Source organism: Macrotis lagotis, chromosome X (assembly GCF_037893015.1).
Source record: "Macrotis lagotis isolate mMagLag1 chromosome X, bilby.v1.9.chrom.fasta, whole genome shotgun sequence".
Taxonomy (NCBI): Eukaryota; Metazoa; Chordata; class Mammalia; order Peramelemorphia; family Peramelidae; genus Macrotis; species Macrotis lagotis.
Genome location: NC_133666.1, coordinates 180,039,316 through 180,054,433, shown reverse-complemented (window position 1 = coordinate 180,054,433; position 15,118 = coordinate 180,039,316). Strand labels below are relative to the sequence as shown.

Sequence of the window (15,118 nt, the reverse complement as noted above, 5' to 3'; positions counted from 1 at the left end):
AAAGTTTTGACTGGGAAAACTCCAGGAACTTCTTAGCTTTGCCCTACCATTGACTGTGTAATGGAAAGCCTAGGCCCCCTTATCTCCCTCTCCCCCTCCCCAACTTTAAAAAAGGATGGGACAGGGGGCTAGCTTGGTGGCACAGTGGATAGAGTACCGGCCCTGGAGTCAGGAGGACCTGAGTTCAAATTTGACCTAAGACACTTAATAATTGCCTAGCTGCATAGCCTTGGGCAAGCCACTTAACCCCATTGCCTTAAATAATTAAAAAAGAAAGATGAGATTCCTATTCTGTACATCCACCACTTCAAAATTTTTATGTGTCTGGACCAGATTGACTCCATGATTTTCTTTACATAGGCATCTATTGATGAGGAAACTCTTTCCCCAATGTGTATTAATTCTTGTTACTACTAGATAGGTTTTTTTTTTTAGATTTTTGGCAAGGCAAATGGGGTTAAGTGGCTTTCCCAAGGTCACACAGCTAGGTAATTATTAAGTGTCTGACACCAGATTTGAACCCAGGTACTCCTGACTCCAGGGTCAGTGCTTTATCCACTGCACCGATAGTTTTGATAGTGTTTTCTGGTGTATTTTGAAATCTAATAGTACCCAGCCCCCCACCCCTTTTGAACTTTTAAAAAGTTTTAGCATTGCCCCTTTGCATTCTTGACCTTTTATTCAAATGAATCTAATTAATATTGTGCAATTTCAGAGAGAATGGTGGTATTCTGGTGAATATTGCCATGACTTCCAAGTGATAGGATAGAAAATTTGATTACTTACTTGCTTACTTTCCCATATGAATAGGCTGTTCATTTAATTGCTTTCTCTACCATCCTTAAACTGGAGAAACAGCTGTGTGCTAGAATAAATAATTGCAAATGTCCCTTTTTCCTGTAAATAAAAGTCAAGGAAAATTGTGAATACATGGTATCTTTAATAATGAATATATTGAATAATAATGAATATATTACATAACAGAACCTATAACTGATGCATTAGGGAGGGGAAGACAGGGAGGAGGAGAGAGAGAAAAGTTTGGAATTCAAAATCTTACAAAAATTAATATTGAAAACTATCATGTAATTGAGACAAAATAAAAATACACAATAAAAGATGAATTATACTATTTTATTTACAGAATTTTTTATGGGAACCCCCCCAACCCCACTAAGGATATATTAGTGCAACATCACATCTCCTTAAATCTTGTAATATTTGTTGTGAGTTATTAATCAGTATTGGTACATATGAGATGTTTACCAATTTAATGTTTATTCTATATTTTTCTATTATAGTAATCTAAAACTCTTCCAAGGCATAAGGCACAATCTAATTATTAATTTATTGAACTTGAACTATCTTGAGTGCAAGTGTTGCTAAATATTATTTTTAGTCTTAACAAAAAGTGTTGCTTTTAAGCATATATTCCAAGCCTATTACCCACATAATAATTCTTTACTATTTTTATGCATCTAAAACATGAGAAAAGAAATAAAAATTTAAAACTTTATAACAACAGTCTACTATTCTTTCAGAAGAGAAAGAACAATTGATGAATCAAATTGCCTTCACAGTAAAATAAGTTACTTCTCTTCCCTACCTATTTAATAACGTAAGTTTAGGTACCCTAGGTTGTTTTATTTGTTTTTTTTTTGGTTGATTCTTCAAGGCAGTGGGGTTAAGTGACTTGCCCAAGGTCACACAGCTAGTAATTATTAAGTGTGTGAGATCACATTTCAACTCAGGTCCTCCTGAACCCAGGGCGGTGCTCTACCCACTACACCACCTAGCTTCCCCACCAAGGTTGTTTATTTAAGGAAACCAAACTTTTGCCAGAATATTCTGAATTATACTATTTTCTTTATTCTGAAAAATTTCCCAAAATAATGTAGGACAACCTTGATATTGAGAAGCAACAGTATATTAGTGGATAAGACAAAGTTCTTTTTGCAGTGGTAAGAATATTTACAATAAATAATACATCATTACCATAACCACCCTTTTTGAATAATCAGAAATTTTAAAGGATTATTTTGTGTAAAATTAATTAATCCATATGGATCCTTAACTTTCCCTTTGGCTTCAATATTTTCAAACCTGAACTAATAGAAATAACCAAGGAAAGGAATATAGCTTTAGATTTGCTTAAGTATTGCTATATTTGTATTTTGTTAATGTATTGCTATAAATAGCAATGATAGCCCTGTTTAAAATACAGAAATCTTGTGAAAAAATGAAATAAAAAGAAGAGTAGAAATTTTCATATAAACATCTTATATGAAAAATGTATCTCTATATAAAATGTGTCAATAAAAAGCAACAACTGTTTTGGGAATCTATAGTAGAAGGAATCCTACAATACCTTCACATACCCCTTGTGTTTGGTTTCTATGATTCAGCTATATTCACTATTAATGTATCCTGAAGATACTGAGAGAAGGAAGGAGACATTTTCATTTGTCTACCTTGATTTTTAATTTCTGCTTTTAAATTTACTCTCACCTGATCTTCACTAGAAATAAAACAGCTGGTCACCATCATTGTAATACTTATCTTTCCTTCATGTGAAGACAGTGAAGTCATTTCAAATTTCTCTAATCAAAGTTAAATATATTCCCCATTCTTTAATCTTGTTTTCTAGTCTTTTTCAATTTAATTTATTTCAACTCAGTTCAATTCCAGAAGCATATTCCTCTGAAATGGAAAAGCACAGTACTAGGTGTTAAGAATTCAAAGACAAAAAAAAATTAAAAAACTTTTTACTCTAAATTTATTCATTTATTTTAAAAAAGGCTTCCTTTTTGAAAACTTACATTTTAAATACTGGTAAATTAACAAGAAGCTATGTTCACTTCAATTACATTATAGTTGAATTTGTCTTTTCTAAATACTTTCCAAATAGTGTAAAAATTAAAAATTATATTCTTCCTGAAAATATGCAGATAGGTTTTATGTAAATATATATATATATATACACACACATATATATATATATACACACACACAATTAAAAGTGAAAAAGTGTGTGATTAAGTTTTCAGTGGATATTTCTTCCAATATGTAGGTAATTTTTACTTTTTGCTTGTTTTCAATGTCATGACCCCAACCTACTTTCCTAGCCATGCACTGGAATTACATATTCTCTTTCTTTTGATTAACAGAAAATAGTGATGTCGACCAGGAGACAATGAAAGCCAACTCTCAGGGGTTCACTGGATGTCTCTCTTCTGTGCAGTTTAACCACATTGCTCCTTTGAAGGCTGCTTTACACCACACCAGTTCAACCCCAGTCACTGTTAAAGGACATGTAGCTGAATCCAACTGTGGCACTTTAACTGGAGCTGAGTCAACACTGAGTGAAACAACACATTCATTTGCAGGTAGCATATTATTCTTCTTAAAGAAATTCCCTAACAAGTTTTGCCCATTGAGTGTGTAACATTCCTCAGATTGCCATTGCTTTACACTGGGGAAACCCTGGGGCAGTTTTTCTAAATATGCTCCCATTTGACTCATTTGTTTTTCTGCCTTCTTTTTTTTTTTAATATTCTTTTTTCCTTATTCATTTGAAAGTATTCTACTGAACAGTTGTAAATGTCTCCACCCCAGAGATTCATACTCTGTGATGCATCTATTTGTTCTGCTCTTGTTTGAAACATGTAAATTACTTAAGAACCCTACTTTCTACTTGTTTCTGTCACTGTCCTTTTTTTCTGCTACAGATCATTCTGGACCAATAGATGAGGGAGAGCCCTTAGCTAATGCTATCAGAAGTGACTCTGCAATAATTGGAGGTAATAGGGATGGTAGTAGCTTCCTTGAATCCTTTTATTTTTAATAATTATTGCTATTTTATTATTGGTTAAATTAGTGAGAATGTATCATACAAAAAACACATGCAAAGAACTGCAATTTTATTTTAAAAGGTTCAGGAACTTGGAAAGATCATCAACAAACTAGTTTCCCTATTTGCCCATTTTTAATATATTCTTGACATCAACTTCTCCAGAAATAGTTGGCCTAAGTAGTTGAAGAATCCACTGAAGCATAAAATTTTAAGAATAGTTGCAGAGCCATCAAATGCAAACATCACAATATGGAAATGGACACCAGGTACCCTTAGGCATACAGCATATGCTTAAGGAAAAAAGCATTTTGATGGCTTCCTGGACACAAGGCTGCTTTTACAAGTGGATTATATTAGGAGTAATGGAATCTGTGATAAAATTGCTATTTAAAGCACACATTTTGTGCTGTCTTAATGCTTAAGAAAATGGAAATCTGCATGTGTTTAGAGGCTTTCCCCAAGGAAAGCATCTTTTCCTTTGGTTTCAAATTGAGAAAGCAATAAGATCCATTTTAATTTTTTTTGCCTGGCAATAGGAATAATGTGCTCTCTGGGGTCTAATTATCATATCAAAAAGCACTCCAAACAGCACAAGTTTGCATTCTCTCTTGCTGGAGAAGCAGCATGGATGGTATAGTGGACAGCACAACAAATCGTGGTATTTGAAAATATATGTTCTTCTTCTTGTGTCATTTGAATATTCCACACTTTTCTCCAAAGAGAAGAAAGGATTATTCAAATATTGATGTCTTGTGCATTGTTCTCAGAGCATTAGTGTTTCTACTTTGTGAATATAAAATATGGGTACAATATGAGTAAAGAACAATAAACTGGCATCTCCTTGTTTCTACAGTGAAATATATGATTGTTTTGAACTCATTGACTGAAAGGGTAAAATTTTAAAGGTTCTGGTTCATTTATTTTGTATAAGAATCAAAACTTGACTCTGTGGTGAATAAATGATTCATAGTGTTTTAATTAGGGATATTTTTCTGTGTTTAAAGAGTACAGAAGATGATCATCCAGAAAAGTCAGTAACAAAGTTTAAGGTTAAATCAGGCAAAAATGTCTGATAAAGTGGAAATATGGCTGGATTTGGAGTCAAAGGACTGAGGCTTGCTTGCCCTGTCACTTATTATTTTAAATGCACTCAATTCAAATGTATAGGGCTAGCCCTTTGGGAAAGACTCCTGTCTTCAGAAAACTGTAATGACATATATCTTATTTCCTAGGACAAGTCACTAAACATTCTTGTGCCTAAGTAAAATGAGATGGTTGGACTAGATGATTTAAAAATTTCCTTTCTAGCTCTAAATAAAGGAACTAGGAAAAGACCATTATATATCTCACAGAGCAATGAATAGATACAATTTAATCTTTCAAATAATTTATGAAGTTCAAAGCAGAAAAGACAAATTAGAACCAACATTCAAGTGGAAAAAAGTAATATTTTGGAATTCTTTTTGGAATGACTAAAAAAATTGGCTATGAGTTTTGAGATAAATTTTAAAAAGAAAACAACTATAATTTAGGTTTTCTTTTTGGACTGTATGGAATTTCCTTTTGTTGTACCAGAATAGTTTCCAATTAAATTAAAATTATCCTCTCCACAAAGAAACTTATGGAATGTGTGTGTGTAAGTGTGTGTTTGTACACACAAATACATTTTATATGTATGTATATATACAGTTATATCTATGTATGCAAATTTACATATATACACATATATGTATATACAGATATAGAAATATAAACATAGTTCAAGAAACTTATGGTATATGGTATATATATATTTATATATATATATACCCATATATATATATATACCTATATATATCTTAAATTTGATATATTAAATGTTATATATATTTAAATTTATTATATATAATCAGTCTTGGCATATTTACAGATCTAGATTTACTGATCTGAATATGGCAGTGGACATGCTATTGAACATATAGGACAGAGTGTAGTGAGAGAACGTTGATAATTTGAAAGACATGTGTTGTCAGCACAATGACTTACTTTTAAGTTCATCCTCTGATTTAGTAATTATGCTGATCTTTGTTCCATTTTTCATAGACTAAGTCTAGGATTAAATAATATTTATTTCTGAACTCATCAAGTTAAAGTTCATGCCAATTGACTATTCTATATCCATTCAATTGTGAAGGTGGTATTTCTTATTGACCATGTAGTAATTATTTTTGAAATTCCTTGAAAACTGCAACCTCTATTCAAGTTTTCAAATTTATAATAATCAGTTTGACGTTTGTCACAAGACTGAAACTGAGCAAGATAAGCTATTTGTTGAAGATAGTTAAACTCATTAGCTTTTGCTTTAAGAATTGAATATATTTGAGTCTATGAATGTCTTTCTATACTGACTCATTGCAGTTTCCAATTTTTGTAGTATTTCTAGGGAATTGTTCCTCTTTACAATCCTATAACTGCCTCAAGGAAAGGTTACATCACCTGGGGGAGGTATATAGTGTGTGAATGAGGAAGCCACATGGTTTAGTACCCAAAATGCTGACTCTGGTGATAAAGAATCTGCATTTAAATTCTTCCTCTGACACCTACCACTTGTGTAGTAGACTTTAGGAAATACATTTAATATTTCTGTGCCTCTGTTTTCTCATCTGCAAAATGAATTACATTAGAATGGCTTCTGAGATCTCTGTCTCTGACCCTATAAATATGTTCTTTGTTCTATTTAACCTATTTAAACATCACTAGTAAGTACTGAAATACTCAGTTGTGATATTCAAGTTGTGAAATTGAAAATGTTAGTTTTAAGATGTTAAAAATCATAAAAAAATCATAGAGCTGGAAGAAACTTTAATGGTCATCTAGTATAACCCCTTCATTTTACAAATTACAAAACTGAGATTCAAAATGCTCAGGATGCTTCAGATAGTAATATTAGAGCAATATTTAAACCTAAGTCATTTGACTTCAAACTCTGCCCTATTGCCTCTGCTTTGGGACAAACATACCAAAGGATAGACCTTTACCTCTAGTGAGCAGCTAAGTTGGTTATGAATGAATCAAAAGGATTGTTTTAGTCCTTGGGATATTCAGTTCTGGGTTTACAGACTTGACATCAGTGAACACCATTCAAATGTCCCACAATGTTCATGATAGAGTGGTTTTATGATTCTTAGCATGTTTTGTTTTACAAAGTTTGTGAGATTCTAGAATTTTTAATGTAAGAAATGAATTTAATTTCATGTCTAACCACCATTCAGATTTCATTAAATGTCTCAGAAGATGCTCCATCTATAATGACTTTATTTAACAAATAAAATAATTTATTTAAAAAACTATTAGTTTTTGCATTTAATTTCCAGTGTTTTGAGGATACAATATATTTGACTCTAAGAATGCCTTTCTATATGCAGTAGAATTTCCAATTTTTGTAGTATTTCTATAGAAGAATTCCTCTCTACAGTTCTAAAATTGCCTCAAGGCAGAAGGAACTATGTAACTAAATACACACGTATGTACACACACGTGTGTCTGTGTATAAATGTGCATATATAAAATCAAGATAAATCAAGATCTGATTTTAATGAGACTTTGCTTATGCTCATAGCCTAAATTCTCTCTGCAGTCTTTTAATGGAAAAATAGCTTCCAATGGAGAAAAGGAACTGTAAAGTAAAGTCAGATAGATGAATTAACCTGGCATTTTGTTGTTGTGTGGTTTTGTCTAAGACTAAGTAAATATACAATATTACTAAGTATGATATTTTCTATTTTAATTCCTTTAGTCCATTAGCATTAACTATTGTTGAAATTATTTATAAATATTTCATTTGAACTTCCTATCTCTGAAAAATATTGTCCTGCCATTTCTATTTCTGTAAGATTCCAATAGATGTTTTTGCTAGGGTTCTAAGGAATCTGAACATGGACTAAGTTTGCATAAATAGAATAAATAGAATATTTCCAATTATGAAATACCTTAAAATGTTAAATAACAAATATTCCTAATAACAAATCAGTAAGGTAGATTGGAATCTTTAATTGTGCTTATTTACTTCTCTCCTTAGGATAGTGTTTTTTGTTTTTTCTCAAAATACCTCAGTGTGATAGATGGTATATATATATATATATATATATATATATATGTGTGTGTGTGTGTGTGTGTGTGTGTGTGTGTGTGTGTGTGTGTGTGTGTGTGTGTGTGTGTGTATGTGTGTGTGTTTAAGTGATTTGCCCAGAGTCACATAATAAATACATTTTTGAGAATGAATTCAAAGGTGTCCTAAATCAAAATCAATTCAATCACTTTTCACTTTACTATTCAACCACATAATGATATGTAAATTATCAGCTTCCTTGGGTATATTCAAAGGACTTGACTGATCCAATCAACATTACTTAATTTTTTTAACATGAATTCCTTTGACTCCTTATGGAACTCTCCTCAGAATAATGTTTTTAAATGTATAAAATAAAATACATTGAATAAAAAGGAAAGGAATTGTTTTAAAATGCAGTATTTTTTTGTTTTGGTTTTTTGTTTGTTTTTTTAAAAGGTCCCAGACCCCAGGTTAACATGCCTGGTCTAAAAAGATCAAATAGGACAATGCTGACATTGCCATTCAAGCAATACTTGTCATAGCTCATACATTTCAATCTTTTCCAGTCAATAACTTCTAGTCTTTGATATTTAAATCTGAATTTATGATATATATAAAAAGAAGAATCTACTAACTGGGATATATCACTTTAAAATGTTCATAACATCAAAATAAGATAGAAAATATGTACTAAAATTTTATATTTTATATAAAAGACTGTTCTTTCAGGAAATTTCCTTTAAAAAAACTAAAATTCTTTTAAATGCAAAAAATTGTTTGCATTTAATAGAACCAAGTATTATAAATATCAAATTCCTCTATCATTACTACATTAGATTTAATACAGAATTCAATCTTACCTTATCTTATTGAGAAAAAACACAGGGACCAAATCATCCAGTCCTTTGTCCAAATTGGACCTATCAAAAATTTTATGAATACTGTTTATCAATAATCAGTACAACTTCACAAAAATTTTCAGGATCCAGAAATATAAGTTTCTGCTTCCTACATAATGATATAGGAAGAAGTAACTTTGACACACACACACACACACACACACACATACACACACACACACAAAGACAAAAACCACACACATTCAAACACCATAACTTTAGTCTCACCAGAGACAATGGATTGATTTCTAAGCTTGCCATACCATGTACTATGTGGAATCAATGGGACAGTAGCTGGTGAAGAATCTTAAAATGATTCTGTTTCTTTTTTCTTTGCTAAGAGAACAGTTTGAAAAGCTTAAGATATGGCCTAGCTATATAGTCTCATTTTCTTCTTCTTTATAGATGATATTTTGTAAAAGAGTAAAAAAATATCCGCATTCCTTTTGATATTAGGATATTTTTTTCATTATTACCACAGTTCATGTATTCACCAGTCTTTCATCAAGATATTTCAAAATAATTTCATTAAAACTTGTACTCATTCTAATCTCATAAATTTAAACTTTCCAAAGTGTAAATTTTTTAATCACTTAAACATTCCAATGTAATGTTCACATGGTAATGTGGACATAAGGGCTGATCTAAATACATTTAAAGAGATTCTTATAAATTTAAATTAAAGCCATAAAATAAGAATGTGATATAGAATTTAATGGGACCCAGAAGCAATATTAAATTTATGATACTATTTGTATTATGATGTTAGAAATATATGGCATTCTAAAACTTTCAAAAATAGATTATTGACTTTTATAGAAGTTTTGGAATTTTGTTATCTCTTCCTGATCAATGACCTCTCAGAGTACTTTCTATTCAATCATTCTTTTTAGAAAAATACTTAATTGGAAACTGACTTCAAGTTTTGTTTTTTTTCTTTCCTCTGCTAGGTGTGATTGCAGTTGTGATATTTATCTTGCTTTGCATCACTGCCATTGCAGTGCGGATTTATCAACAGAAAAGTTTGTACAAAAAAAATGAGACAAAGAGGCCGGAAAATGAAGATTGTGCAGAGACTACCCTGAAAAGTGAGCTCACCATGCAAAACAGAGTTAATGAAAATCAGAAAGAATATTTTTTTTGATTGGAAGTTATGATTTAATTTAATACTATGATAGTTGACTTTCTTGCTAAGCCAGGGGCTCTCAATGGACAAAAAATAAAAAATAAAATAAGCTCTTGCACTCAAAGTAAATGCAATGGATTTGCAGAACTCTTATACTGCATATGTTTCTGTCTCAGTGACTGCTCTAGGAGGCCTCTTTCAATGTCATATATTCCTTAACTATCATAAATGCATTTTATGTAACAGTGAATTAGATATTGTAACCAATTTCATTGTTGGTAGTTTCTGACCGTTCTGATGTGCTCCTCTACACCTGAAGTTTAACATGTATAATGCATTTGGATTTTAAATGGGAGAATTGTTATGAACCTGTTGTCCAACTCCTTTTTTAAAATGAAATTTCAGAGTTTTGTTCAAGGAAAAAATTCAAAGTTGAAGTATAATGCTTTCTTTCATTGATTTTGTTTTTTTGCTCCCTTTAGTTATCCTTTATTTATGAAAAATAGAATGGGAAAAGGTAATTGATTAGTTTGAGAATAGTGAATGATATTGAAATAACCCAAACAAAATAGTCTTGTTGGTTCTACCTGTAAGATGGTCAGTATTATGAATTATCAGACTGGAAGTGTTATTATTTTAGCATATAGATTTTGTTTGTTTTTATTCAATTGAGGTAAAACTAATGTTGCCTATATAAAGTTAAAGTAAGCAAAAGAAGTAGAAATGGTGGTGGGGCTTTTTAAAAAATATTTTGTTATTTTATTTTGGGAATGGCAGTCTGTAATCACTTCCTAATATTAAACACATGTAGAATATATGATTTTGCCCTACATTGATTGTCTGATTCATATACTCCTTAATTCTCTGCAAACTCATTTTGTGTTCATCTGTACTTAAAAGAAATATAATCAGAGATATTTTCCCCAAGCATATAAAATTACTATGTTGAATGATGGTTTTTCCTAAAGTTCATTATATTCTTTCTATCACCTTAGTCTGTAACTGAATTCCACAAATGGATTTGTCATTGATGGGAAAAAAAGTTCTATCTTATAAATGTAAATCTACTTCCCTTTCTAAATGTTGATTTGTTTCTAGTCAGACATTTTGCTTTGTATTAGATATCCTCTTATTTTTTTGTTTTTATTGTTTCATTATTTTGACATTTCTTGGAACAGAAGAGATAATGATAAAAGTAATATTATTTCTGAAAAAAAATTATTGTGAGGGAGAAAACATATTGTTATACTATCTTCACTATCTAAACCATGTCCATATTACTGCAAAAGTATCTGTTAGTGAAAGACAATATGAAGTGTTACTGGTTACATTTTCATTGTGATGCTTAAAATATATGAGATGAAAATTTGAGTGTGGTGTTATGGAGATACTTCCATAATAATCAGGCAAAGATGATTGGAAAGTTGTATACTGCTATCATTTGGATTTTATAAGCCACTTAAGAAGAGGTGCTATACTATTCTATTCACTTACCTTGTGCCTGTTAAGTAGAATCTTAGTTTATCCATACCAGGACAAATTAGAAATATATATTTACACCCCAATGACCTCCTTAAAAAAACAAACAAAAAAGCTACAGTTTTTTTCTCCTGATAGAATAAAAACAAGGCTTCTCTTTTTTCACTGTTGCTTTTTTAATGGTGAACTCTTATAGCATTATATTTACTTTGATATTGCTTTGAAAATATGTAAAAAAAAACCCTGAGGATTCTAATTAATGCAGTAATTTTTAAATGAAAGAAAAAAGGCAATATCATCATGAAAGATAGATTTCCTTTCCCCAAAAAACTTGTGCTGGTTAGGAAAAGATTCTATAAAGTTGGTTTTGTCAGTGACATAGCTGTCCATAGATGTCACAAAATCACCACATCATTAGTAGGGAGCAAATGTTCATTTTAGCCCATTGAAGAATTAACTGAATTAGTAGCTGAAGCTTAAACAGGTTTATATTGGAAGAAGCAGCATAGACCATTGTTGGCTGTATTACTAGAGGGACAACAAAATGGTGGCACCAAAGTGCATTGAAACATAACATACCATCCAGTTGTCCCTTCACTGGCCTTCCTTTCCTAATTTGTAACCTTTCTCCTCTTGTCTGTTAATAAAAAAGCATTTTTGAAATAAAATGAGGTAATATTTTTAAAAGTTGTATAAATGTTTTAAATTGGGGAAATATATATACTAATTTTTTTCTAAAACAGTAAAAACTTGTAGATGTATGCTCTGTGTACTGGTGAGTGTATTTCTTTATAAGCTTTGATATATTTTGGGCTTTTCTGATTGGTTAACTAATGCTGAAGTTACCATGGTAAGTACTTTTTAATCAAATAAAAAATGCAAGAAAACTACATTTTTACTGATGACTATGTATGAAGGGAACCTATTTATTATAGTGATTTAAATATTCTCCAATTAGACTTTTTCATGAAAACATTTCTCTCCATCAACCAACAAGTATTGATTGATTCATAAATATGCTCTGTGTTGAACTAGGCTCTAGCATATTTTATATAATTTTATTGGTGTACATTTCAGACATTCAGGACCTAATTGCAAACTATCTCATCAATTTTAAATGATAAAGCAGAAATGCAAGATTATATATATTTCTGATTTTATGATTTAGGAAAAAAAGAAAAGAGAGGGGGTCCGAGGGAGAAAGAGATTCTAATAAGTGTGAGAAAAGCAATTTCACCTTGTTTTTAGCAAGACATTTTCATGAAATCCTCAAAATATTTTCTATAAATGAGTTCTATCAAGACATACTCCAAATAAATCACTGGAAATATGAAAACTTAAGTAAATTGAACTATTAATAAGAAAGAAATTTTAATGAATCTTCCTTAGAGAAACCAAGTACCTTGTGACATCCCATTTAAACCTATATTCCAAATTAAACTTAGTAGAGGGATAAAAGGGAAATTATAAACATTTATGAACTTAAGTTGTCAATAAAGTAAATAATGTTCCTTTAGATTTTCCTCAGATTCTTTATTAGTATATAATAATGTTTATATGAATGATTATTAAAGTATTTGACATGTTTTTCATACATAAATCCTGTTAGCTAAATCTCTGATTATTTCAAACTTTCACTTACATTCCTCAGTCAGTTCACATGTCACCAAAATCTTCAACATTAGTAGGATACATGTATTCTAGGTTAAAATGTTTCAGATTTGGGGCAGCTAGGTGACACAGAGTATAGAGCACCGGTCCTGAAGTCAGGAGGACCTGAGTTCAAATGCAGTCTCAGACATTTAATAATTTACCTAGCTGTGTGACCTTGGGCAAGTCACTTAATCCCATTGCCTTGCAAAAAAAAATAAAATGTTTCAGATTTCTGTTTTGTTTTAAGTCACTGTTTTACAAATGCTTTTTGTTGATTGTACTGATGCCCTTGCTATTTCGCAGTTGTCTATACTCTCTTTTGCTAACTGTTGAGTAAAGATTTATGATAATAATGATAGTCAAAGGAGGAAGAACTGTGTATGATGTTGTGAATATGTGTGCATGTATGTATCTAACTGAACATATATACACACAATAAATTTATGTGTATATATAGTATATAATATACATAAATATATGCTTATGAATAGTATATTTATATAAATATAAATACATATACATACATCAAATTAAATTTATAGTATACATATGCACATATGTTTTATTTGCACATATACATATGTGTGTATGTGGTAGATAGATAGTAGCTATTCTAGAGGGTGGGAGGATTCATAGGGATACATTCACAGATCTGTAGCAAATTGTAAAATCTTGAAAACCCTGTTTTAGCTAAAAAAATGTGATTTGAGATGAATTTCAGCTATTCATTATGTGGCCTGCGCACACAAAATAAAATCTAAAAAATACTTTTTAAAAAATTATGAGCATTATTTAAAGTGTGTTCAAGTCAAATTTCTGTTGTAATTTTATATCCATAAAAATTTAGATCTGAGAGGGATGCTTCAAATGATCTAGTACTATTCTTTCTGCTTACATGTGACAGCAAAGGCCTCAAAAGTTGACATTATTTTCCCAAGATCAAAGGTTTTATGTTGAAAGGATCTTATATTTAGAGTCAAATTTGAACTCAGAATGATGGATCTTCCTGATTCCAGACTGTCATTCTATCCATTGTACTACCTAACTGCCCTATATAATAGCATCACTTAAAAATTTGCACATATTGTTTCCTTTTATCTTCACAAACATCCTGGAAGATAGGTGCTATAATTATTCCCTTTTTGTAAATGAGAAAATTGAATCAGACAGAAAAATGTCACATACTTAGTAAAATGTCTTAGCTTAAATTTGAACTCAGCTTTTCCTGATTTCAGATGCAACATTATATTCTCTAAACCACCTAAGCATCCAAATCTATGATCATATGATCCCAAGTCTCTTGACTCTCCTTCTGCTTCAGCACTTTGCCTCTGAAGTTTGCTTCTCACACTTAATAGTAAGATTTTTCCTTAAAACAGTCATCAGAAGCTTTAATTTTATGATGACATGTTCATATAATTCAACATGGAGCATTAAACTTAACAGATTTATTTTATACTTGTCATGTTCATGATTAAAAAAAAAGAATCCAAGGATTTGAAATTTCATCATTGTGTTCACTCTTCAATGATACATGCTTCAAAACTTCAGCAACTCTATAGCCTTCATTGCTTGTTATAAAAAAAAAAGAAAAACAACCACAATTAATTGATAATCACCCTTATTTGAGACATTTGAACAGGCCCTTAGACTGTAGGATGCATATTGCAACCCTACTTGGAGTGCTTCCACATTGGAAGTAACTACCAGAGCTCATAGCATTTTGAAATTCTAGAATCAGCTGTAGGTCATGATAAAGACTCAAGTGGAGATTGGAAAAATGCAAAGATACTCAAATCGTGATCTCATCAATGTGTGTGGTTCTATCACTCTGCCCAACCTGTACTAATCTTGTTCATGTACTCCCAAATCTTTGCTATAGGGGAGTCACACAAATACTAACAATATTTATTTTCTACAGAATTCCAGTCGGATACATTAGATTTCTCTCTGTTTGCCCTGACCAACATGTATTTTTCAAAGATGCATTTATGTGAATGACGATGATGATGATGATG

General features: G+C 31.0%; 1 protein-coding gene across 2 annotated transcripts in view; it reads left to right on the top strand.

Moving 5' to 3' along the window:
• Positions 1–12,286, top strand: part of CNTNAP4 (contactin associated protein family member 4) — a 588,793-nt gene extending 576,507 nt beyond the window's left edge. Inside the window, exons 22-24 of one of the 2 annotated variants that reach the window (XM_074208780.1) lie at positions 3,168–3,386; positions 3,729–3,800; positions 9,793–12,286. In XM_074208780.1, the coding sequence (XP_074064881.1) occupies positions 3,168–3,386; positions 3,729–3,800; positions 9,793–9,986 (485 nt within the window). In that variant the 3' untranslated portion in view covers positions 9,987–12,286. The remainder of the gene's footprint in view (positions 1–3,167; positions 3,387–3,728; positions 3,801–9,792) is intronic. The other variant, XM_074208782.1, reaches the window with a different exon arrangement.
• Positions 12,287–15,118: the final 2,832 nt, after the last annotated feature.